This window comes from Agelaius tricolor, unplaced genomic scaffold, assembly GCF_023055355.1.
Source record: "Agelaius tricolor isolate 1412-34295 unplaced genomic scaffold, bAgeTri1.0.p SCAF_22, whole genome shotgun sequence".
Lineage (NCBI taxonomy): Eukaryota > Metazoa > Chordata > Aves > Passeriformes > Icteridae > Agelaius > Agelaius tricolor.
Window position 1 is genome coordinate 1,734,824 of NW_027269282.1, and position 27,216 is coordinate 1,762,039.

At 42.3% G+C, this 27,216-nt stretch overlaps 1 protein-coding gene across 4 annotated transcripts in view; it reads left to right on the forward strand.

Moving 5' to 3' along the window:
* SUFU (SUFU negative regulator of hedgehog signaling) overlaps window positions 1-27,216 on the forward strand; it is an 88,088-nt gene that overhangs the window by 19,142 nt on the left and 41,730 nt on the right. For all 4 annotated transcript variants that reach the window (XR_011682147.1, XM_071445959.1, XM_071445960.1 and 1 more), the window contains exons 3-5: window positions 4,499-4,635; window positions 22,961-23,103; window positions 25,429-25,514. Coding sequence is in view for 3 of the 4 variants with exons in the window: in XM_071445959.1 (XP_071302060.1) it covers window positions 4,499-4,635; window positions 22,961-23,103; window positions 25,429-25,514 (366 nt within the window). In the remaining variant the exon portion in view is untranslated. The remainder of the gene's footprint in view (window positions 1-4,498; window positions 4,636-22,960; window positions 23,104-25,428; window positions 25,515-27,216) is intronic.

Consider the following 27,216-nt stretch of genomic DNA (forward strand, 5'->3'; position numbering starts at 1 on the left):
ACAGGAGACCACCCTTTGTGTTGCTTTTTAGTGGACAGTAAAAAGGAAGTGATCCACATCTCAGGTGATTCAGGTGATTTTCAGGGAGGACCTGTGAAGTCAGGCACTGGCTACCTTGATGCTTTTTGTGACACCAGTCCTCTGTGTTGCTAATAGTAGGCTCTTTGCTACCTGATAGAAAAATCTTCTGGGACAGGTATTAGCTCTGCAGCCTTGAAACACTGTTGAGTGTTGGACTCCCAAGTGCTTAGTTCTCATCAGGCAGAGTGGTGGATCCTGTCTGTCACCTTGATTTGACCATCTCCTTGAACTTTGAAAAGATCCTGAGATGCTGATCTGGAGTACTGAACTATGGATTGGCAATTATTCTTTTGAGGATTTTTTGGTGGGTGGGATGGGGATTGTGGGCACAATTAAAATTGGTCCTGATACAAATACCAGCAGCTCTTTCTGATGTCAGGTTTAGAAATGTAATGATACTGTATTTCTGCAGCCTTCAAAATGGTATCAGAGTAGCTCACCAGCAGCAGAACAGGTAACTGTCTTTGTAGAAGATGTGGAAAGATGCAATTAAGAAGTTTAAGTAAAAGACATCTTAAGTGGTTTCAGAAAAGTAGTGTTGAAGCAGCTGAACATTGAGTCTGAGACAAGTCATTCCAGAGTGCTGTGACCTTGCTTCCCAGAAGAGAGTCGGTTTATCTCTCTGAAGCTGTTGGGAGTGCAGCTGTGACTTCTGAAAGTGCAGTCCTAACTATCCCCAAACAGCCTGAAAGGGCTTTCTTGTTGTTCTCAGGCTGAAATAATCATAGTGATTTCCCTATGTAAACTCCCGTTTCCAGGGATTGGTTCACCTAATATATTTATATGCACATACTCTTAAACTCTCAAAAAAATAAATACCTAGTACACTCTGCTCCTTGTACAGAGCTGTGTAGCTTTCAAAAGCAGAATTGCAGAAATACTGCCATTTGCACTGCAGTGAAGCAAATCTTCCCTTCTTCCTTGCAAAAGTGAGAATGAAAATGCTTTGGCATATAGCTTTGATTTAAACTGAAAAGCCTCTGGTTTTCAGAGCTGCTTTTAAAGCAAAGGGGTACTTTGGCTTTTGATCCTCTTAAGCTGGGTTATTTGATGTGAAAAACGTCCTGGGTACTCTGCTGCAGAGGGGAGCAGCTTTTCAGTTCTCTGTGTGTGGTTTCAGAAGAGGGCCTGGCAGAGTGTGGGGTGGTGGGGGGCTCGGGGGGGGCCTGGTTGCACAGCTCTGTAAATAAAGGGGCCTCTATTTCTTTGGATTCTTTTGCTGGAACTAAATATCATGATCAGTGAAACTCTTACCTCATTAAAGGAGCAAGGCAGGCTCCTCCAGCATATGTGCAGTGCTGCAGTGTGGTTTGTTCTGAGCTGATTTGCTGAACAGATAACGGGAGTTTTAACCTAAGAATGGCATGTAATGTATGACCTTGGCTTTTGAAAGGTTTATTTTTGTTCTTTTGACAAAATAAGGTTTTAATATTAAATATGGGGTTGGATTTGACTTGGCAGATACCAGAGCCTCTATTACTGCTGTAGTCATAATATTAAACTATCTGCTGTGTGCCAGTGAGCATGCAGCAAGCCAAGAATTTTTCCATCAGTGTTTATTTTTCTGAAAACTTACCCAGTTGCTTTGCAGTTGGGTTGGCTAAAAAGGTGATGTGCCCTTATGTTGGAGGGAGCAAAGCGGTGGTGGGCACAATATAGTCCATGTAGACTCTTTATACTTAGCATCTTTAGTTTTGGGGCAAAATAGGGGTTCCCCCTCCCCCTCTTCCCCTTTGTATTTTAGAAATGTTTAGAAGAAACTTTCACTCAAAACTCCAGGGTTCACCAGAACCAAGGCATAAAACAAACTATGTGAAATATTCAGATCTGTTAGTACAGAAATTTAATGCTGTACTGCAGCTTTCAGTCTATGTAGCGGGGCCATGCAGGGATACAAAATACTAATTCTGAGCCTTTCTCCCTGCACATGTTCCATGTCAGACCATCATCTTACTGTAAAGCTGAGAGGCTTTTGGACTGCTGTGCTGCAAGAATTTGACTGAATAAATTACCTGTAAAGCACTTCGGTGCTGAGATGCTGAACTAAGCTCCAAAGTCCTTATTCTAAATTGGCTGTAGTTTGAATTGGTTACCTTCAGATTCAAGCCACTACCACCCTTCCCCGCCCCCCCACAAAAAAAACCCAAAAACCCGCACTAAAACCCAAAAACAAACAAACCACCCAAAAAAACAAAAACAAAACAACAAAAGCACTCAGCCAACCTAACCAAGACCAGAAAAACCTACACCAAACCTATCATCTCATTCCTCACTTCCCGAGCTCTCAGAGAAACTAGCCCCAAATAGTGCCAGAATCTAGTTTCTGTAGATCAAAGGCTGTAGTCAAAGCATGTTGCCTCTGCAGCTGGCACAGGAGTTGTGTCAGGCTGACCTGCTGGGAATGCTTTCCACTGGAAAGGGAGCAGGTACAGGTAGCAGAGAATGTGGGGAGGTCTGTGGAAGGGTTCATGGCTTCCATGTGCTTTACCAAGATTTCTTCCATCTGTGTATTGTTACCCTTCCACCCAGTTTGTTTTTTTTGTTTTGTTTTTTTTTTTTTTGTGGAAATGAGGCTTGTCTGGTCTTTCTGTTCTGGAAATATTCTTAGGGTTTTTAGCTTGTTCATTGTCTGGCTGGATGACAATGATTGATTTTCTAGAAATTTTCTGGAAGTTTGGGGGGAATTTGGAACTTACAGGAAGAAGCACAAGTTTGAAAATCAAGCCTGCAAGGTGTGGTGGGTTTTTTGTCCAGCTTCTTGTCATCTTCCTAAGATAATGCTTAAGCAGTTGAGACCTACTCTGAAAGGAGAAGACTGCCATGAGGACCAAGTGTTTCCACATGAGGAGTATCTCTGTCCTTGTGAGAGATGATAAGCCATTTGTTCTGTCTTCCATTGGCACATGTATCTGGAGATCTTAGGTTTCTAGTTGGGAAAAATAATTTCCCATGCTACTTGCCTTTCCACTAGCAGACTGATGCATCCTTATCACAATTTTGAAGCTGGGGCCAGTGTGAGCACTTGCAGTAAAAAGGATATCTGTAAGAGAAGCCAAGCTGCATAACTTTGCTATTGGATAATAAAAGCAAAACCTTTGGCAAAAATACTAATAAAATTACTATGCTAATTACATTCTGGATATTAATATTTCTTTCTATGAAAGACCTGTCTAAATTAAGCATAAAGTATTTCCAAAGTAATCATGAGTATTCAAAGCCACACATGTCACAATTTCCTCAAAACCAGATTACCAAGCTAAAATTAAACAGATCAAAGACTTTCACTTTATTGACTGTTACTTCAGAACAGCTGCACAGTGCAGGTGAATTACATGTTTTTAAATTTTCCCTGTATTTTCACCAACTTGTGACCATTAACCATTCAAAAACATTTTAAGTCTAATCTTTAAATACAAATCTCTTAGATGCAAATAAAATTCTTCTAAGATTTAACTGTTAATTTGAAAATATAAGCATTGTATGCTGCTGCATTTTCTGAGTGTTCTTTGGAAGGTATGTCTTGAATCTTTGGGGATTTAAAAAAAAAAATCTTATAATGGAAGTAGCTTAATGCTTGTTTCCTTACCTTTTTTTTTTCTTATTTAGTAAGTCTCTGTTTAAGAGTCACAGTACCATATGAACAAATCCATTTAAGTAACGTTGCCTGTCAGCTTTACTGCTTTGTGACTACTGGTGTGTTGTGACCAGCAATGTTCTCCTAAATACAAGTGTTGCTTTAGATTTGATGGATATTCACCTAAACACTTCTGTTATTCGGTAATTTTCATATGGATCAATGTAAAGCATGTGTGGTCTTCTTTAAACAGTTATTTTTGGGAAGCAGAGATCCAAGAGGTTAAAAAAAAGCCCACTGAACTCTAGCTCATTTCATATTAGAAGTAAAGCTGTGTTGTTTCAGAACATGCCTTGAAAGGAGGAAAGTCAATAGGGAGCCATCTTACTTTCAGAAAACATAGCTGTGAAACATCAGCTCGAAGGCTTTTTGTTAACTTTGATCTTTCTTAAAACTGACCCATTCATAATGTATTTCAGTTTCTGGTTTATGCTTTTTCCTGGAATCAGTTCTTGAAAATTATCCACTTTGAAGCATTTTTATTTCTCCCTTTAAGAAATATTTTTTTTTTTTCCTTTACTAACTGATATTTGAAACTAATAAAACACTGTAGGGATGCTGGTTGTCCAAGATACAACTTTGCATTTGTGAGGCTGCCAGTGTCCTGTATCAGTCAGTTAGGTAGATCTGCATGTGTGGTTACAGAACACAGGATCCAGATTCCACTCCCTGGATGGCTGGTTCTGTGAGGAAAACACTTCTCCTTTTTCCATGGTCCTAATCTCCAATCCTGCTCTGGTTACAAGAAGTGTGTCATGACTTTTTATTTTTCATTCCCTCCAGGTTTACAGGAACAGATGGACCAAGTGGTTTTGGGTTTGAGCTGACATTCCGGCTGAAGAGGGAGACGGGGGAGTCGGCACCACCCACCTGGCCAGCAGAGTTGATGCAAGGCTTGGCCAGATACGTCTTCCAGTCAGGTACCACAGGGTCAATACAGGCCTTGCTTTTTCCTGTTCTGCTTCTAAAGGGCCACATCTGTTACAGGGTGTGACACTTGTCTCATCAGCACCCAGTCAGGTCTTGGGAATTGTCTTGTATGGGAACCCAAAAGAGTGTGTTCCTTCCTCCAGCCCGGTCTGCAGGGACAAAACCAATTGTTGTTCAGGTTACTGCAAATCCTGAGTATTTAAAAGCTGAAGTTACACAACAGTCAGTAACTATGGGAGGTCTGCCCAGTGACTCTTTCCTGCATAGCTGGGTTCACAGAATCGCAGAATCACAGATTGAACTAGGCTGGAAAAGACCTTTGAGATCAAGTCCAACCTATGACCTAACACCTCCTCATTAACTAAACCATGGCACTGAGTGCCACATCCAGTATCTTCTCTCAGCAAGAAAAACACATTTGATTATCCTGAATGAGGAACAGCCATCTGATAAGGTCTCACTTCTCAGCAGAACTTCCAAAAACATTGGAGCTCCATCACAGGCAAATCCCTTCCCATGGTCCTGCAGCCAAGCAGTAGCAATGCATATAGACATGGTGTTGTTGAGATGTGAAAATGTAAAAGTTGTAAGGAATGCTAAGGGCTGGGAGGGCCAAGGAATTAACAGTTGTGAATCATTACTGCTGGTGGAGAATTGCCAGAAAACTGGGAACCAGGGTACCTACAGACCATCCTCTTGCACTGTTCTTTCATAGTTTGATTTACATCAGCAGAATGAATGTTACTTTGAGTGCCAGCACATGAAAACCTGTGGAATGGCTGATGGCTAATGTACTTGAAAGGCACTTTCCAGCATCACAAGATCTGAATGAAAATATTTAAAGAACATTTTTAACTTAATTTGAGGTCCTTTATAGGTAAAGTACCTTGTAAATCTATGATTATTGAATTTGTAGCATTTGGTACCTGCTGAACTAGTTCATAAATTGCTCAGTAACTTCTGATTCTGCTGATGATTTTCAGTCAGCTGGAAGAGTCTCAAAAAAAAAAGGTCTTAAGAACAGGATTGCTCTGCTAACCTCTATGACAAATCTGAGGAAGTGCCAATCTTTTGGGTATTTTTCTAAATATTGGTAGTCATAGTTCAGTGCCAGCCCAGATTATTGCTTGTCCTTTTGTAACCTTTGCTACGTAGCTGTCTTCCCCAGTTACCATCCAAAATTTGTCTCACTTTTCTGTCTTGATTTTTACAACTGTTAAGCATCTAAATCTATGAGACTGTCATTATGTTTTACATTGTTCGAGATTCCCATCCTGCCTAAATTGTATTGCACAGCAGCTTTTTGCTACTGACCATGCAGGGATGAATTCATACTCACATTTTCTATGCAATGATTGCAGGATCTGAAGAAAACATCTGAATCTAAATTCTCCCTCTTAGATACAAAATAATGTACATGTTATGTGTCAACGTATACTAAAGATCCTACATCCCAATTGAAACATTTAAAATTTCCTAGTCCAGGCTAGTTCTCACAGCAGTTGCTTGTTGGTCACTGTGTTTTCATTGGTGAGAGGAGGTCTGTGGAATGAAATGGGATTTGGAAGGGTACTTAAGGGCAAACTTCTTGGTGACTAAGTTGGCAGTCAGGGCAGAGACTTCCCTTGTTTGGTTCCTGCAAAAATGCAGTCCCATCTTTTTGAACCTCAAAGCCAAAGAACTGTTCTTAGAATGAAAAGAGTGGTTGTGCCCATGCTTATCAATCTGGCATGAACCATCCTCCAGTGTTATCTTCTGCTTATCCATGCTGGTTTTTACATTATATCCACCATGACTCTTTAAAGGCACACTGAAACTCATCCATGCTGATGGATTCTAGCCTCTGGGTGTTTAGTTTTCAATTTGCCTTATGAAAAACAACAGTGTATGAATCATAAATTCACTTCTTTCTTTGACTATGTAATTGGGTGTGAGCCAATACCATGCTTATCATACAGTGGTCAAACCACATGCTGGGTTACCTTAGGAAAAGCATGAGCAGCAGATAGAGGGAAGTTATTACTTCTTTGGCATGGCACTGAGAAGGGCTTGCTTCAAATATTGTGTCCTGTTTTGGGCCTTTAAGAGATACTGAAAAACTGGAGAGTGTTCGAGGTGGTCAGGGTTCTAGGACGTGTGAGCCATGAGGAGAGCTGAAGGGCCAGTTTAGCCTGAGAAGAGAATGTGCAGGGTGATCTAATTGGAGCCTACAGCTGTAGGGAGGGTAGTTACAAGATTGTGGGGTCATGCCCTAGATAGTACATCAAAGGGCTACAGCTCTGAGTTGCTGTATGGGAGGCCCTGGAAAAGCTTCAAGGAAAACTTGCTCACAAGGAGAGTGGCAAAGGACAGAGAATGGTTTATAAGAGAGGTGCTGGAACTCCATTCCTGGAAAGGTTCAGGAATGGCTCAACAAAGCTAAGTTGGTCCTGATCTAGCATTGGGGATGGCTCCCCTTCAAATAGGGAGGCTGGACAAGTGACCTGCAAAGGCCCCTTAAAATACCATGGAAGTGTTGGATTTTGGGCCTTTTTTTCCATGCTGCTTTATGCTCTTCAGCAAGCAGCTGTGTGTTGTCACTGACTGTTACCAACCATTCCTTGCCTTGCATAAAACAAATCTGTGTGCTGTTGCAACAAGTGAAAAAGCTCTAGTTTTATTTTAGTACAAATTTGATTATCACATATCTCTTTGAGAAAAAATTTTCTCAGGCTAAAATCATCTGGTTAATAATAGACATCACATTAATCCTGATAAGATGATGCATTTAAAAGTAAGACTTGTAATGGGGCCTATTTTATCATGTTTCTTCTTGATCTTTCAGGGCAATGCCAGTTGACCACAGCTAGATGCAGTAGTTTTCTAATTTAGTCAAAGATCTCTCACTCCATTGCTCTGCAGAGTCTCCAGTACTTCTACATCTGACGTGTCCTGCTTTATTTTGTTGTACTCCCTTGAGCTGTCTTGTCTCAGAATGGCAGTGTCCAGAGCCGTTCTCCATTATGTCGCTCCTGGGTAATCAGGCACCCAGTCCTCAGCAGTGTTACTTTCTTTTCTGCCTGGTAGAGTTTCCCCCAGTTTGACATTCTCACTCTGCAGAGCCAAGTGAGCTTCTGCCATTGTTTTTTCTCATTTTTTTACAGGACTTCTCTATTCAGATGTTGAAACTTTAAAACTGTGAAGTATTTGAAGGGTTGGTTCTTCTGAAGCCCATTGGGCATGAAGCAGGCTGTGGCATGACAGCATTGTTTTACATGATGAAAGGTTTCTTTTTGCTCAAGTTCTTTCTGACTGTAGTGCTTAGAGCATTTGTCAAATGAAACTCTGGTAAGTGTTGTTTAACTCTGGTGTATGTACTTTAATGTCGTCCTCTTCAGTTGTTTAAAAAAAAAATAAAACTATGGTGTATCTTTAATACTCCAAAGTAGCCTTAAAAACATTTGAAGAACTGAAACAACTGAAGTAAAACTTACGAATCCACTCTGAACAAGAAGTAAGAAAAAGAATAAAATCAGCAGAAACTTTTTGGATGGGCTCCAAGCACTTTGGCATGTCAGAAAATTGTTTACGCTGAAAGCTGTACTAAGAACTAAATTCTTATCTCTTGATAAAAGCCAACTTTTTAGTTATCATAGAGGTGTGCTGCTGAGTCCAGCTGAAGCTGGGGGAGAGTAAGGTGTAGTCATACTCCTGCTGAGCCTGAGCATTTTCAGGTGGTGACGACTGAGTTGAATATTCACCTAGCAGCTACTGCTGTCCTAAATACTTTTCCTGTGTATTGCAATTGCAAAGCATGTCTCATTGCAAGTGATGTATTTTTCTAACAAATTCTTCTAGGCAAATGAGTGTTGCATTCCTTTGTTTCTCTCTCTCCTGCACTGTGGCAATGCTTTAGAAAAGCAATCTTCTGCATTGAATTTCAGACCTCTTTCAGCCTTGGCTTCTCTGTTCACTGTAACAAGCGCTTGGTGCTTTTGATTAAAGGGCAGTACTTACCCTCCTTCAACAACACCAAGCTTTCAAGTCTCAAAGAGTTTTATTTGTGGCTTTATCTGTTCTTAATTTTATCACTGTTTGACCATGACCACAAATTCCAACTCTGTTAGTTTTTAAAAATCCCCAAACCTTCAAACCTTGAAAATGAAACTTTGCACAATTCTGTGACCTTAGCTTGTCATGGTTCATGGGTGTACTGCAAATATCTCACGGTAGAACAAATTTATACTTCAATTCAAATGAAAAGGAAGAAACGCTCTTCCTACAGAAAGCTTATCCAGAGCTTACAACAACTGTTAACTCTTTATGTACTACAGTACTAAGACCCTTAATCACTAAAGAGGGACTATGGTTTGTGTTTTCCTGAAATTAAAGTTTGCATTTTTTTTCTCTCTAGGATAAATTTATGTTGTTTCCAAGGGTCAGTCTGATATGTGTGATGAGGGCAATATATTGATGTAGCATGGGAACAAGTACATGTGTGTATTGAGCTCTTGCTGCTTCCATGTTTTTAGCCTGAAAGAAAACAGCTGCAGCTGTCAGGTATGGGTTTGGAGAAATGGTCATGAAAACTCATCATGCAAAGAGCCTGAAGATAATGATGTGGCATATGTCATGGTTATATTCTCCACAATGCACAAGCTGTGGTGGGGAATGAGCCCAAAGTATGAAGAGCATGTCCATGAGTTAGAAGCTTGCAGGTTGGCTGAGCTTGATGACATTTACCCCAGAACATATCAGCATGAGCAGGCTGAGTCCCTGCTGGTTTAGGGGACACAGGTAGCACCACAGGAGACTGGAAAACTGGCAAATACTGTTCTTCACATCCCATTGAAAAACCTGTATCAAAACCAAAACAAACTCCCAAAACAAAACAAAAAGAAAATCCAAACCAAAACAACAAAAAAAAAGCCCACCAAAAAAGTTTCTAAGTGGTCAATCAGATTTCAGGTCTTAAGAAACTGCTAAGAGAAACAAACCATCCAGAAGGCATCCACAGAATAATGGATGTTCCAGCATGGATTTATCAACAATAAATCAGAAGAAAGTAAGTTACATAGGAAGCAGTGAATGTTGGTTACCTTGATACTACTGAGGCTTTTTACATTGTCCCAACAAGTGTGTGAACGAGCTATAATTCTTACACTGAAAGTGGGGCTCAGTGGGATTAGGGGATCTGATGGGGGTCTCAGACCTGCAGGCATGAGCCAGCAAGTACCTTGGCACCTGCTGTCCTGCCATACCCACCAGGCCTTGGCTTCGCATCTTCTGGGGTCCAGAAAGCTTCAGAGTAGTAGCCTCAGTGACTCTTTGCTTGCCAACATGTTTTCAAACATTCTTGACACAGGCCAGTTTCTGTGTGTAAAAAGGAAAAAACCAAAACAAGCAACCAAACTCTAAACCTAAAACAAACTACTTGCTTCCTTGAATACAAATGAAGCTTCTCTGGCTTGTTTGTAAAGCTGTTTATTTCTTCCCAGGAGAATGACTAAAGCCAAATAAAATGTGCCAGTAATTCATACACATTTTTCCCTGACTGTACCCTTATCTTTTTCTTCCCAACCCCAGGCCGATTTATTATTCTCTTCTGGTTGCTATGGCTCTGGAAAATATATATTTTTTTCTATCATCTGTTTATAATATTGACCCGTTTCCAGTGTAGAGCTGGCCTGTCTCCTCTCTAGTATTCCAGGATTTTAGATTAAAATTGTATGGTGATTAACTGTGTTTTTTAGCTCTACAAAGAAGTATAAATCAACATCAATTTCAATTCAACAGAACCTGTTATGCAGTGAACTCTGCTGTGTGAATGCTGAAATTGTTGCACAGTAAATTGCTGTAGGTGAACAGGACACTCAACCAAGTGCACAGGGGCTGCGTGCCTTTATTCTGCAAAGGGGTATGGAAACATTAAGTCACTGGTTCCAATTTAACCCAAGTTTGTCATGGCCAAAAGCTCTCATCATCTGATAGTTATTCAGCAGTCCATGAGAAATTGGTTGGGTTTTAGCCTAATTCCTCTTAGATGTTTCCCATAAAACAAGCTGTTCTGTGAGCAGCAGCTCAGATTGAGCCTGGGCCTTTGCATTTTTGTGCAGTGTCCTGCACTGCTGCAATAAATCCCCTCTCCCCATAGTGCTGCCTTTGAGCTCACCTCCCCAGTACTTCCCATCCCTCCCCCATCTCCTAAGCCAGCCTTGTCACATCCCCTAGCTTCCAGCTGGGACGTACGTGCTGTGAGTGGTACCAAATGATGTGCTGGCTGACAAAACAAACCAGTTGCTGGCGTGCAGAGTGGTTGGCTGATGAGCTGGGCACGACAGGCAGCTGTCAAGCTCGTGCCTTTGTCCCTAACCTGTAGCTGGCTTCCTCTGGAGCTGGATGGCATTGCTGATGTTGTTGGCAACAGAATTGCCAGATGTAATTCTTGTAAATTGTCGTGAAAGGCATTGCAGCGAAGTGCTGGCTGCAGATAGACCTGGCTCTTTTTACTCCCCGTTGTAGATCTGGGTTCCCATAGTTAAAGTAATGCAGGTCCTCTCTGCAGGCTTGCAAAACTTAATATTAAGTAAGTTTGTATTACTGTAATTTTTGGGACCTCCAGAGCCCAATGCTTTTATCCTCACTTGTGATTTTACACAGCTCTCTTTTGTGGGTGGCTGCAGAGGCACAAGCTTGCCAATCCTTGGAAAGCAGCTTTGCAGTGGCCTTGGCCATGGCTGAGGTTTCCCTGGCTGTGAACTAGTACCAGCTGGTGGCCTGTCCTTCCTCTCTTCATCAGAGTGCTGTCAGGTGTGGGTGGTAAACTAGGAGAGGGCATAGAGCAGGGACACAGCTGTGAATGCCACCACGTGTGTGGTGTGCCTGTTCTTCCTGGCAGCGCAAATGGAGTTGCATGGCCTTAGATTTTGTGTGATTACACTGAATTCACTTCTCTTCCTGTTTCCAGTAGGAAGGGTATTGCCCCTTTACAATGCTAGAGGCACCCCAGTGCCAGACTCAGCCCTGCCCTTTGCCTCAGAGCACTGTCACTTCATCAGCCACTGATGGGATAAGCTGGCCATTATTTTTGCTGATTTGTTATGGGTTTAGTGAGTAGCATCTTTCTGGCCTTTGTTTGTGAATTGCTGGAATCTTGGGCAACACTAGAGAATCTCTTCCCTATACATTTAATTCAGCTGCTGTATAGAAAAGCCCCTGCAGCCCTTTGGGCAGGTTTGAGATGTGCAGGATGATTTCCCAGGAACATGAGAGGAAGGGACCAGCACCACTGCTGACTGATATTGCCTTTTGCTTCATCAGCATGCGTGCTCTGAAGCAGGGCTGGGCATGAGGCTCCTCCCAGTCAGAAGTGCAGGAGTAGGAAAGCATGACTGGAACCCCAGGAGTTTCCAAGGACACCTGCACTCTCATTTTACTTGGAAGATGAAAAGTCTATGTCTTATGTTGTCATTAAGCTAGTTGTATAATATAAATTAAAGTATTTTCTTCTCTGCCTCTCTAATCTCCCACAGTTTGGGCTTTTTTCCTCTCCTGCAGTTTGTCTGGATTCATGGTTATTTCCTGTGTCTTGCTGTGGAAGCCACTGTTGTCTCTCCAGCTTTTAGTTCTTGGCTGGGAACAGGTCTCTGACCTTCACCAGCCCCAAAGGATAGGTTCACACTAAGGCACGGAGAGACTTTGCCAGGAGCAAAGGCACAGAAAGCCTTTGTTGCTTATAAAAGACTTTGTTGAAATAGAAGGAAAGCTGTCTTCCCCTAGACTGCTTTACTGATTACATAGTATTTCCAGGCAGTAAGTGAGGGATCTCAGTGCTGCCTGAAAGAGAAGGCTTGTTTGTAGCTGCTACTGCAATTTAGATAAAGTAGGTTTAGGCCCAGTTTGAGTTGGCGAGATTTCAACTGATGCTGTCCCTTTTAATTCTGTCAACTCATGTCCTGTTCCTGCCTGGGAACTGAACTTGGCTTGTTGTTTTTCAGCTGTTCAGTACAGTTCATTCAGTTGGTTTATTTAAAAAAAAAAGAAAAAGGAAAAAGAAAGGGGGTGGGAATTTGTCTTCTCTCTGTGTTTTACATCAGTCCATGTGCCCTGATGCTGCTCCCAAAGGGTCAGGGATGAGCACAGCACCAAGACTTGTAACTTTGATACATGGTTATACTTAGAAATGCGCAACTTATTTTAGCTTTCATATTGCAGGTGGGCTGCTATTGGGAGGGAGAGGGAGGGAAGAAGCTGGCACAGAGACCTGGAGGAAGCTGTGTGACACATCTCTGTGCAGAGATGGCAGAGGGACAGCCAGCAGGCCCCACGCCCAGGGACGCCTGGATGCTGGCCCCAAGCAGGTGCTCATCCACAGTGGCTGCAGTTCAAGATCAGGACTGATCTGGCTGTTTTCTGCCCAAAGTGGAGGGGAGCCAAGCTCTCTGCAGGAAGCCTTTTCTTCCATCCTATCCAGAGCCTCCCCACTGTAGGGGAGTGAGGAGGAGCCCACATGTTGAGACCAGCAAGCTCTGTGAGGAAGAATGTCTCTTAAGGCTGGAATAAAGGAAGCAGGGGAGAAGCTGCACATGGTGAGCCCTGCCTTGGATAAAAGCTCTGTCCCCTGTACTGAAGGAGGAATGCAGGACAAAGGAAACAGCACAGGGAAGGCAAAAAACTCCCCCTCCTGCTGGTGTGAGGTCCTTTGGCCTCTCATATACAAGGTCTTTGTCCCACCCGGCCTTTCCTGGGAAACGGAAGCAACTGCTTTAGCAGTTAAAAGCTTCTGCAGAGAACAGTATTGCCTCCTCCTATGGAGGAGCTGAAAGCAACAACACAGAGGGATTGTTCTGCAGTTGCAAGAGCATCCTCTCTCACTGCCTGTGTGCAATTGTTTGGGATGCACAGAGGAGAGTTTGAAGGTTACACGTACTGAGTAGCCTTCTGAAAAGGACTGTGTTTTCCCTTGACAGCTGCCAAGCCTATGTTAGATGAAACTGCAGAGTAGAGTAACTGCAGATGAACTGCAGAGCTGGAAGTTGGGTTCACTGTAACATATCCACCTTCTTACACATTCTATTGAAGATCTGTGCAGCAAGTGGTGCTCAAACTGTGCTTTCTGACTAACTCACTCTGCCTGTGAGAGTGGCAGTGTGCAGAGCTCATTACAGACCGTCTTCTGACAGCCTCAGAGCCAAAGATCCTTTGCAGCAGCCCGCTCAGCCAGGAGGCAGCAAATGGGCACAGCAGGGGAAGTGTTTTGTTCTTGGTGGGAAAGAGAAACTGGGAGAGTATATTCAGAGGTTGTGGGCAGCCCAGAACCTGAGGGAAGTGGACTCTTGTGCTTTTTGATTTAAAATTAGGGGCTTAAAGGAGTCGTCTCAGAACACTTGGGATGGTGTTTCAAATGATGCTCCATAAACAGGCTGTCCATTTTCCATTTGAACCATAAATACAACTCTTGGAATGGAATAAGTGTGTTTTTCTTGCAGTGCTGTAATGGGTTGGTAGAGCTCAGTGGTAATTATTTTATGCAAGCATGTGTGAATGCAGAGTTTTTCTGTTTCCTGCCCTTTGGCCTCCTGCTTTGCCAAAGTAAAACAGAAGTTTGGCCTGTGCAAGCTTTAAATTCCTGAAAATTTAAGGGAAAATAATCAACCACTGAGAAAATGACACAGTGCTCTCTTGAAGACCTCTGCCCTCTTGTCCATTACAAGTCCCACAACTAATGCCTGAGTAATTAGAAGCTTTTTCTGAAAGGGTTATAATGTGATAACTTTGTGAATGTTTTCTCACAGACCATCTCCCCTTTCTTGCAGTTTCTTAAATAATTTTGCTAAAACAGATACCCTGGTGCAGTCTAAGAGTCTCTCTGTCAGATGTCTGTGCTGTGAAAGCTATTCAAAGAAGCTGCTTGTGTGTTCTTTGGGTTCTTCAAAGACAGATCCTGCCTTTGCATTCCTTCAAGCTCCTTGAAAGCTCTTCAACAGAAATGTCTTATAGATGCATATCTAGGGGAAGGTCACAAATGACTGTACAAGCTTATGGTGCTTATGGGTCCATCTAAATATCCTCCCTTCTCAGTGGCCTGCACATGTGCAAGTATGCAGGAGGTCCAACAAGGAAAAAAGTTTTTCTCACCTGCTGCAGTTCTGTTCCCTTCTGTTCCCTGAGGACATTTAAAGGTTGCCAAATGCTGTGGGCACCAGTCTTTGTTCTAGTTGCACCTTGCTGGGAAACATTCAGGTAACTGTAAAACATTCTGGCTTTCCTGTGCCAGAACTCAGGATAAAGTTTGTAAATGACAGGTAAGTATCTCTTCAGACTGGTCATGTGGGGCCACATGATGTGTAAATAAACTGTCATTAAATACCTGTTTTGAGCTGAGTCCTTATCTGACAGGAGATCCTGCTGTATAACATCCTTTCTGGCTCCTGGGGCTCCACCCCATCCTGAGGCTGTTCACTTTTTGAAACTGCTGACGATGTAACTGCCATCCTTTAAAGGAGTGCTGCAAAATGCATCTCCATCCTCCTGAAGGATGCAGAAGACTGGTAGCAGAGCTAGTGGGCAGGGATGGAAGGGTTTCTTGCCTGACCTGGAGCAAGCACATCACTCCTGCTCCCTTATGGTTGCTGGAACAGGAAGATGGAGAAAGTAAAAGGAAGACTGGGGGAGGTGAAAACATCCCAGCCCTGCAGTACCAAAGGGGAGTGGGTCTGAGTGATGGGGTGTAGAGGAGCAAGAGCTTGGAGCAGCAAACTTCTGTGGGACTGAGAAGAAGCAACTCACATCTGTGTTCATTTTCTTTTTCTGCCATACTCAACAATGCCAGCTAAGTCCTTTCATGCTGCCATGCCTTCTTCCAGCTTCCCCTTTCTGGAGAAGGGAGCCATGCAGATAAATCTTCAGATGGGTGAGAACTGTGTTGTTGTAAAAGCAAGATGAGAGATGCAACCTGCCCTGGACAGTGCTTATACAAAGGGGACAGCAGACACGATGAATGTGCCAGCTCCTGCTGTTTGCAAGAGCTGCAGAAGCCTGAGGGGAACAGAGTGGAGGAGCTGAATGAATTTTTGGGAAGAGAGAAAGTGTGGGAGGAGGTGGCTGGAGGAGCAGGCTGCACAGAGTCAGGGAGAGGACGGGGGCCCACCACTTGCAGAGGGTGGGAGTGTGCCCTGGGCACTGGAGTCACTTGCTGGGAGCCTGCTGAGAAATTCCCAGAGTTTGCAGTCATGGAAATTGTGTACACACGTAGCATGGGGCAGGAAGAAGGAGTGAGCCAGATATACAGATCTGTAAGGGATGGAAAGAAATGTCTTGGAAAACAGAAGGGGTAGAAGAGGCTCAGAACCAAATTGGTTATTGTGCAATAGCATTTAATTTTTTTTCTATATTGCTGCACTCTGCAGTGTGGCAGAAGGCATCTGGGTGCCTGGGGTCTACTTTGTGATAAGAAAAGCAGTATTTGTAACTCCATCAGTGGAAGCTGCAGTACAGTGAGACACATTTTCCTTCATCCCACTGCCAATAGTAGTGATGCCTCTAAGCACAACACAGATAAGTGAGGAATCACCTTGTCCTGCTGGTGATGTACCCTGGGAAGGTGTGGGAGGCTCTTCATTGTGCGTTCAGTTCAAAGAATTAAATGATCAAGTAAGTTTGTATGTGTTTGCATAAATTGATTGGGCTCTTTTGTGAGGGCTGTTAATTTTCCAGACTTAACACCCTGGAGCTGTGCAGTAATCATTTTTGTATTTTCAACCTGCAGAGCAATTTTTTTAAAATAAACTGCATCATGCTTCTCTGCTTTCTGAAACTGTCTTCAAACCTCAGAGGTCAAGCAGTCCTTACAGTAATGGTAATCTGGTTTTTTCCCTGCTATTTTTTTTTAAAGAACCTTTTATCTAGGCCCCTTGTTTCTAAAAGCCCAATTTGAATCCCTGCAGTGGAGCTATTGTTTAATTGTATTCCTGGGATTTAATTCTTCCTAAGGGATCTTCTCTATGCTGCATGTCTGCAGGAGGCAGCAGCACTGTGTGAATTTGCACCTCTTTGGAGTGCCAGGGCTGGGGCAGCTCCTGTTCCCAAGGCATGAGATAAGGGGCAGCAAAATTGAACTGAAAAAGAAAAACAGGGAGGAGGAAAAGCATTTTTTAAACATAGTGCAAGTATATCACAGCTTGGATTCTGCTAATTCTTGTATATTCTTAAAACACGTTCATCTTGACTTGAAAACAAAATTATAAACTAACTGGCAGTGGGCCCCACAGATTATATCCCAATTGTTTTTTGCCTTTACCAATCCATGTGTGCAGTTCTTTGTAGCTTAGAAAACTAAGCTGGAAACTGAATTTAGCATTAATTATCCAGTTTAATGTGGCTGGCAAATGAGTGTAAATAAAGTAATTTTTTTTAATACTCTGTTTTTAAAAATTTTTCATCCATATAATGAGTTGCAACAACAGTATTACTTTGAGATACTGAGGCACAAATTTCATCTTTAGCTTTTGTATTGATTTATTATAGCTAAAATCTTTGCATGCATGCTTATATTTATTATTGAGCTAGTTAGAAATATATTAAGTAGGTCTAGTGAAAAATATAGCTATTACATTTCAGCATTGGACTCTGTGTTTGCCCTTAGTTTCTCTCAATTAATTCTAGCTGTTTGGTCTGCAAAATGGTACTGAAAAGCAGCATCAAATCTTACTTGTGACAGATTGCCAGATTGTTTTTTTTTTAACAAAGCCAGACTGAATATTAAAAATGTGTTGGAGAAAATGCATTTATATAATAAATTATACAGACCATATACATGGGGCAATGGCAATGCAATAAATTACGTTGTTTCTGTAAGTATTGGATAAGCTGCATTCAATTTAAATGTCTGGCTGCATCACTGTCATGCTGGTCAGGAATTCACTGGGGGCCTTTTTAACATTCCTGCACCCATAAGTCATGGAGTTAAAATCCTTCTTTGCCCTCAAATACACAATTTCTCTGAGTTATGCAGGCTGACATCTGTGACTCGCTGCCTGCAGTTTAGCTGAGATCTCTGAGTCAGGTTTGTAGCCCTTAGAGCTGCCAGTTTTCACACTGCTGAGCACTGTGGATAATGTAGGTCTGGCTTTGTGAGGCATGTGGTCATCTTGTTTGTGTGCCAACATCTCCCATGCCACACACTGATGCAAATTTGCTGGGGTGGTTTTTTTTGTTGGATTTTTCTTTTATTTTTAGACCAAGGTAGCAGAGAATTGCCAAGCATTGTGTAAGCATAGCTAAGCAACATCACTGCTCCAAGGGCATGATCCAGGTAGCTCTGCTTTTGCAGGGGACAAGCAGGACTGCTTCTTTCAGCATCATCTTGCACATGTCCCCAAATAAAGTGACCATGTACTGATGGCCTGGCTTTCCCCAGAAACAGAATAAACAGAAACATGCTCTTGAAGGATGTAAGTGGCTGTTTTGCCAACACCAGGCAAATGTAGTTAGTGTACTTAGGGCTTCTCCCACTGTGTGCTGTATCAGCTGCTAACTTGTAACACACTGTCCAGGTGGATTTATCTGGTTACTTACTCAGCCCCCTCTGTTGCTGTTTTTAGCTGGCATTTGGAAGGAGGAGGTGTTTTAGATACAGAGGAATGATCAGGCTGCAAATCTGTTCTTCTAATTTTAAAATTTATCTCAAGAATTATGTGGCGGGACCATGTCAGAAGGGACAAGTTTCTGGCCTCTGGATTAACCAGGGTGGTGCAATTTGAACTGCCTTGGAGCCAGACAGGCTGGGGACAGGAGTCTGCGTAGACTGGAGAAAGGCTTAAAGTTGTCTTGCTGTCTTCTTGCTGGTGAAACAGCATCAGCTCTTTGTTTTCCTCCTTAAGTTGCCAATGCATATGCAAGAGAAGATACTGGACTCCCAGATGCCCAAAGACTGTTTGCCATCTGCTCTGGGTGCAGGGTAGCCAGCTCACTGGAGGTGTTCCCTGACTCACTTTCAGCCTGGAGCTGCCTTTAGGATGGAGATCTCTCTCAGCTCCTGGTACTTCTGTAAGTTTGCTGTCCTTTTCAATTTACTCCCTGTGGTGATTAAGGGAGTAAGGACTTGTAGCAGGATCCCATATATGGAAAGCTGACAGGTTTAAAAAAGGAATTGAAAATACAGTTGGAAGTAATCTGTGTTTCTCTCTAGAGCCAGGTAACACCACTTGAGCATAGATTGCATGCATTATAATGTTTATGAAACATCCCGAGGCCAAGAATATGACTTGGTTTTATTTCTTTAGGCATGAGCTATATTTAGTCAAATTAAAGGAGGGAGGAGGAATTCACGCCAAGAAAATACATGAGCAAAGTTAGACAATGAAAATTTACTAGTCTACAGTGGAATGGTTCCCTCTGAGTTATTTCCCCAGTTCTCATTACAGAGCAGTTGGATAGTAAAGTTAGGAGAGATTGTGCTGCTGAATTATGACTGTTGCTGCATGAAGGAACCTTACCTGCTTTATGTGAGCTGTAAAAGAAAATTGATAATGGCATTTTAAAGGCTTCAAAATATGGGTGGCTTAACAGAGTGGTCTGGTATAACTGCTGCTTTTGCATAATAGAATAGTACAAGAGCTGGTCTATGGCAGATTTAGAGACTTTTCATTTTTGTAGAGCTAGAGAGAGACTTCTATAATAGACTTGCTATTATAAATTATGAACTAAAATAGTAAGTTTGAATTTAAATGTTTTAATAATTTCCTTGTTGAGTTCTTATGAAATCAATACCTCCCTATAAAGCAGTTGGATTTCATGGAATCACCAATCCTCACCAGAAAGAAATAAAAGTCAGTGTTTTTTGTTAAAACATAAAGTTGCAGGAAAAGAACTAGTTTCAAAATTGTGAGGATGAGTCACCTTGCTGTGCTAGGTTTAAGGCTTGTTAGTTAGTGCCTCTTCCAAGCAGGAAGGGTGCAAGAGTCCCAGAGGGTTCTGTGAGCAAGCCTGTGTATTTACAACACATCCCCTGCTCCCATGGTAACTGCTGAAGGATAGGAATTTATCCTGGGGCAGATTGGGTACCTTAGCTCATCCTGTCATGGAGGGAACACCACCTCAGGTTTACCACGAGGCAGAAGTATTCAGCAGCAGTCAGCTTCTGTGCAGTAAATCAGAGCCTTAGTTTACTCCTGAGGATTTGCTGATTTATCCATAGGCTAAAATAATTCAGATTTAACTTTTTAACATATTTTCCTTTAGTTCCTTTGTTTTTAATTTCTCCTGTTGATGGCTAGATAATTTCTGTGCTTTGCCAGCTGTTATATGGATTTGACAATTACCTGGTCATGTCCTGGAACTTTTTCTGATGACTGTTGGTTTTGCTGTGGTCCCCTAAAGAGACGAGGCTTATCCAGTTGTGGTGTTCTCATCCCTGTCCTGTTTTGAAAACATGAGTGTGAAAGGTAGGAAGGGAGGATACCAGATACTCTCCCTGTTTCCAGCATGAGGCAATAGAAATTATTACCTAGCCCTTTATTTCTGTAATTTCTTAGTTTTTGTGGTTACAAGTTATGTAATCCAGGCTGTTCTCAGTGCTGCAATGATCTCTGTACAAGAGCTGATCTTACATCCCACATGGGTGACAATGCAGCAAGTGGAAAGCTGGGTTTCAGGCTGTAATACCAAATTTCTTGTACTCTCACAGGTTTTAATTTGGCTTCTTGTTATTTGCAGATTTTTTTTTGGTGTGATTTAATTGAGTAGTCAGTGTGAATTTTGTGGTGTTCGTGTGTATGCAAGGGAAAGGGAGATTTTCTAAGTGTTCAGTGTTCACATGGCCATAAACAGGTGGGTTTCCAGCAGAGACATTTGCATTTGAAAACCTGCTCTAACCGGGCTGGGCTTTCCCAGGAGAAGCAGCACCAACAGTGAAACGCAGCGATCGATCAGCATAGAATTGTGTGAGCATTTGATGGGCAAAATGTTGTGGTATAAAGACAGGGCCCAAGAATAAGCTCTTTGTGGCTTTGTTTCATTCCTGAAAACTGTGACTGAGAGGCTTTTATCATTTTAAAAAAATTAATCAGCCACATTTTATCTAACTTGGAAAATATCACAAGATATCCCTTACAACATTCTAAGTGCTGTTTCTTTAACCAGATTTTGATACTAAAAAAAAAAATAATTTTTCATTTTTCTGCTTATATTTCCTCATCTCTAAAAGTAAAGTAATATTTGAACCAGTCCTTTTGGTCCCAGAGCTGGAAGCGTGTAATTTAGTGTACATAACGATAAACCCTTTGAAGCAGCTTGCATTCACTATGTTTTCTTTCTTTCCTAATTTTAACTAAGGAAAACATTCCCTTACTTATCACAGCACTTCTGTTAGATGCCTCATTTTTCAGGCTAAGTTCCTTATGGTAGTTAGAGTTTATTTTAATTCGTAATCAAATGAGCTGTCCAGGAAATTCATCTGAAAAAACATATATAACAAATGTTCAAACCCACACCAATGGGGACACCCAGTGGAGACACAATGAGTTGCCCAAAATTACAGCCAGGAGCAGGCCAGCAGCTCCTCATCAGGGAGAGGACTGCAAATATTTTTAACCACAGCAGTTCTGAGGGATCTCTCATAAGTTTACCTGCCTGCTGCTGAGGGCCCCCTTGGAGCATCCTGCCTTTGCTGCCCTTGCACAAACCCATGCTTGTCATGGCAATGAATAAAGTCTGTTGGAGAAAAAAAAATCTGAAAGGATTTTTTTACTAAAAGTTGTCATTAAAGGAATTATTAATAATAAATTTGGTCCTGATGCACAATTATTGCAATGGGGTATGCAAGCACCCAGTTCCTTGGTGGTGCTGTTTAATGTGACAGGGAATGAATTGCAATTCCTGGCAATTCAAAAAGCTTTTCTCTTGCTGTTGCAGACACTGCCATGTTCATCTGTTAGCCCTGTAGATATTTAAGGGCTGTCCTGTTGTGATGTATTTGGAAGGTCATGTGGGAAGGTTAGGTGAAGATCCAGGACCATGGGGAGGGCACCTCTCTGCATTGGATCCTGCTCCTGTAGCATGGGAAATGCTCCAGTCTCGACAGACAGCAACTCAAATAACCACTGTTTTCCAGTCTGCACTGGAATTCTTTGTCCTCTTCCAGTGGGCCAGGCCTCCTTTCCTGCTGAGTTCTAAGTGTGGCCTTGGGAGAGACCACAGCAAGGACAGCAGCCCAGACTGCCTTCATGGATGAGCTTGGTTAAGGAGAGGGGCACTGGGCCTGCCACTGACTTTGGAAGCAAGCAGACAGTACTCAGTTCATCCCTGGAGCACTACACCTATCTCAGAGGGCAGAATGTGGATTCCAGGTTGTTTATTTGTATGTACAATAAAGCTCTGCTTGGACAAGCACAACACCCAAGATAAAAGCAGTTGGCTAGGCAGCATTACCACACATGCTCCAGGAACTGCATGCAAATGGAGTGTGCTTTAATTGCTGTGAATGTGGTCATGGCTGGTTGTTTTACTTCTAGTTCACTCCGAAAGCAAGCATTAGCCTTTCCTGTGATGGGGCTGCATCAGACAGATGGGTTCTGGTGTGCCTTCTGGCATGCACTAGCTGTGGAACATGGGATTATCTGGGGTTTTGTCTTTCTAAGTAGGAGGGGAGGAAAAGAAAGGAATGCCTGCCTTGTTTTGATGCAGTCTGTTCTGACATAGAATGAAATTTATAGCCTATTGGTTTTCTCATTGTTTGGGAAAGAAGAAACATATTAATTCTAATTCTGCACTAGAGCCGCCCAGACAACTAGGAGAGAGAGTGATTTTGACTTACACTATCACAAGTTGGGCAGCAGAATTTTTATTAAATATAAATTATTTTATTAAATATAGCAGGGTATTATTCGTGTTTAATTCAAATTTGAGAATATTTTCTCTGTGGCAAATTAAGAGTGTGAATTGCTGTGGCATTGGGCATCCAGTAGGGCCTGCTGACTTTTTGTGCCTTCTCAAAAAAGGAGACTAGTAGTAAATGAGAGACAGGCTAATTTTATTTGCTAGTATTTCCTGTTGGGCTTAATATCAAAATAGGACAGTGGTTTTGCCTACAGGACTCAAGAGTGGGCAATTTTGAAATCAGTGTTGAACTCAGATGACTCCATGAGACTCCATTCCTGTTTCAGGTGGTTCAGAGGCTCAGCAGAGCTGGCCAGGGGCAGTCACTGTGAATAGTGACCAGTGACTGTCCCAGCCTGGGCCAGAGGTCCCTGCCTGGCAGCAGTCAGGAGCAGCTGCCAACAGAAGGAATGTTCTAGCAGACTTCACAGACTAAACATTTCTTGTTTCCTGTCCTTGCAGAAAACACCTTTTGCAGCGGTGACCATGTGTCGTGGCACAGCCCTTTGGACAACAGTGAGTCTCGAATCCAGCACATGTTGCTGACAGAAGACCCCCAGATGCAGCCGGTGCAGACTCCTTTTGGGGTGGTCACTTTCCTGCAGGTATGGCCCAGCCACCGCGGCTCCCACTGCCACCTCCTGGGCGTGCAGTGCAGCTAACATTGCTTTGAGCTATGTAACTCAGATAGTTATTATCCTGTCTTCAGTTTCAAACATGAACATTGAAAAAAAAAATGTTGAGAGAAACAGTTTTAAAAGCTAATGTAAAGATAAATGAAAATTAATTCTATGGTAATATTGGTAAGTGATCCACTGGTTTGAATGCCAGGAAGAGAAGAGTTTGGAGCAGGACTTGGAGCTGTTTTAGCAGTACTTAATTGCAGAAATGTAGCTTGCACTGCCGACACAAAGATTCTTTAGAGGCTGAGTTTTCCTGTATTGATCTACTGTTTAAGAAAGGTTCAGGTTTGCTTTGCAAAAGAAACACTAAAAAAATCTCTTGTGATTTAACTCTGCTGTTCAGCATGGAGAGCTTCTGTGGCCAAACAGGTTTGCTTGCTTTCCCAAAGTCCTTTTCAGTGATGCTTCTTAGATAGGGGCTGCTTTGGATATTTTTAAATTGCATATTGGGTTAATAGCCTTAGTGGAAGAATGGCATAGTTTATGCCAGCTGCTGATTTCTTCATGCTCTGTGGAATACTTCCATCCTGTGGGAAAATGCAAGTGTCTGTATTTTACAATTTAAGCTTCTAGTTGCTCCCATTTGTCTTTGGCTGTAGTTGCAACATGTAAAAGGAAGTTCTGTTACCACAAACCTGCACAAGACAAGTGCTCTGCAAGGCTTTTCTGAGGTGCCCAAATGTCTGTGTTTTATCAACAAAAACAAGGTGGGTGTGAGATTAATAAGTGCAAGGTGAGTTGTGGGACCTGGAAGGAGAGACAGAGAGCCAAGCTAAGCAGGATAATCCCTGGCTGATTCTCCAGTTAGTACTATGTTAGTCCTCATCTCTTCTTTAGTGCCCAGCTGTCTTGAATCAAAGAACAGTCAGCTTGCTGCATCCTGAGGCCCTTGGCCTCTAATCTTCCACAACACATACAGCTGACTTGGTTTTCCCCTTTGTTTGATGCTTGTTGTTATGAATTTATTTTGACCCATGAGGATAAATGATTACAAAAAGCAAAGAATGAACACAAAATAATTTCCTGTTTAGAGTCTTGCTGTTTGTATGTAATTAGTGAGTGAAGGCCCAGGGAGGGGTGTCCTGAGGCAGGGGTGATTCAGGCTGTTGATGGAGGAAGCCTTGAAGATGGGTGGGGATGAAATGCACCTCCAAGGGCTGGGTCCTGACAGTGAACTGTGCAAGGGGCAGGAGAGGTGGGGGTGTCAGAGCTGGGTGCCTGCTGACATGAGAGTTTTCCACATAGATCTCTATCAGTGCAGTTATGTGCCTACAGCAGAAGGCACATCCTTCTCTCTGCTTGCTGCTCTTCAGAGCTTAGTTTCTAGTTTTCCTCTTTTCTGATAAAACATCAGTTGAACAGATTTTGTCGAAAAATTCTGTGTTGTTGGAAAAGACTTAAGAGTATTGAGGAAGAAAACAGAAGGCCGTGGCAAAAAATATTTTTCATCTCAGGGTGAAACATTGTGCTCAAAGGCACAAACCAGTGGTTGATACAGCAGGAAGAAATTGCCTTCTGCTATCAGCTGAAGGGTGTTTCACCCCTTCATTTGAAGCAGCTGATCTCAGCTGCTGTTAGAGAGACATCTGGTATTGCTCAGTGTGGCAGCTCCTATCCTGCAAAGCAAACACATCCTGCATTATACAGGAAGGCAGAAGTGTGCAGTTGCCTGCAGTGACAAGTGGATTATGTGGTGTGTAAGCAGCTTTACTTTATGGTGCTGGGTAAGATGTAACCAGTCAGCAAACTGAGTTGGTCAAGGATTTTATGAGCACCAAAGCAATCCCATGTGGCAGCAATTCCCTTGCCTGGTTGAGATTGCTTGTGCAGTATTGCATTTGCCCCTAGCAATCGGATGACAGAGCAGTGTTTGTATGTGCTCAGCCCCTAACCTGTCTTGCTCTGTCCTGTCTGTGTGGACTTGATTGAAAAGTCAAGCAGACTAGTGTATAAACCCTGATTTGTCACCAGACCCTCTTCGTTGTTAAATTCACACACTCTGTACAAGATTAAATGTTACATGACCAGGGCGCTTCACATGGTAAGTGTAGAGAGAGAGAGGGAACAAGGTCTTGTGGGATCCCACTGTTGTCTCAGACTCCATTTGTCCTGGCATATCTGGTTAGATTAAAGAAATGGTGCTTCTCTGAATGTGCACTGTTTGATGCAGTACCACGTGGCACATTTTCTCCACAGTTCTTTCATGGTTCCCACCCAGTTTAGTATGTCTGTTGTTATTTATTACAGATTGTTGGGGTTTGCACTGAGGAACTGCATGCAGCTCAACAGTGGAATGGTCAAGGGATTCTGGAACTGCTTCGGACTGTCCCAGTGTAAGTGGTCCCATAGCCCATACAAGGGAGCATTTCTATAGAGAACAATTCAGTTGTTTATTTTTATTAACAATCTTTAACTTGCTGATGGAACTTATTTAATCTGTGCTGTAGCAAGAGATGGGAATTCACTGCAAATCTGTTCTCACGCACAGACACTTAGATGGCAAATTAATGCATGTGGAAGTCCACATGTTCAGGGTGAAAGAGAATGAGATCTTGAAAGCTTAATTTCCTTCTTCTTATGCCTGCAGGGTTTTCTCATTGGTTCTTCCTGGGATAACTGTTACTGGTGACCTTGCTGTTTAGTTCAAAGAAAGGAAGGAGAGGGTCTGGCTTACAAAACTGTCAGGAAGTACTGTCTAAAAGTGAGAAAGTCACTCTCAAACTTGGCCCACTCTTGGTGGGCCAGTTTGCAGCAGGAGGAGCATTCGTGAAAGTGAAGTTAATTGTTTTGCCATGGGAGAAATAACAAAGATGATGTTGGGTTGAGGAAGATTTTAAATGGTAAATTATATGTTGATGCTTTGCTGCCAGAGTGCAGCTAAATCTTTTTGGCTTGCAGGTACTTTGCTTAAACATTTTTAAATTCAATGGAAGTTATTGCCATGTGATTATAACTCAAAAAGCCTTACTTTTTAAAGCAAAATAATTCTGAATATTTGTTTCTGGGCACAATAGTACACTCTCTAGTGTCACAATAGCTTTGAATTGATTGATTATTTGGAGAAGCTGGACTTTTTTAACTTGAACTTTTCCCTTTTAGGCACAAGTGCAGATAATTCATGCAAATGCCCTAGAGTAGAGTGAATTTGTTCAGCTGCAAGCTTTGTTTCTGGGTCCCTGAGACAATAAACACCGCCTGCAGCTCCCTTAGCTCCTCTTAAGTCAATACAGATACAGCACCTCTCTCCTCAGTCTGTTCTCATGTTGGTTTTTGGCTTTTGTGCTGTGGTATAAGCACCTTTCCAAGGTAAAAAACGAGACCCAAATGTTCATTGTTTGAAGACAAAGCTGCAAGCTACTAAGCCGTTGATGTGGAATTGGGGTAAAAGTCTCTTGCACCCCAGTGAGGAACTGTGGCAGGTCACACCCCTGCAGTTAATAATTCACAACTTCCAAAGTGATGTGAAAAAGCAAGTGGCTATCCATGCATCTGAAAACCTGTGAAATATTAACTTTTTTTCCTCCCACTCTTAAATGTTTTAGGAGACTAACACAAACTAGGCCAGAGGAGGGGGCTTTTGACTGCAATAACAATGTATCTCATGAAAAAATGAATTTTTTTATGGCAGTTCCAAAAGACTTCAGTTTTTACTTCAAATGAAAAGCACTATCTAAGGCTGACTTCTGCAGTCTGGCTGCACTATGACCCAAAGTGAAGTCTCTGAGTATTTAATCTTCACAGTAATCTGTTTCCTATCACCTTTGTTGGGAAACACCTTGAGCCTTCCAACTTTTATTGCTAATGATAACAAAGATTTCCCTGAGCCATCTGAGTACTTGGCCATGAAGTACCAACTGAGTAAAATGTCTGTTGTGATAGTATTTATCAGAGCAATAAGCTCTTTGTGGTACTGAACATGACTGCCAATCTTGGCAAAAAGTGCAGTCCCACTGGGGCCCTGCTCTATTCTTAGATATGTAATAGAGGAATAAATCTTGACTCCATGCCTTGCCCATCTTTCTTTGACTCAGGCTG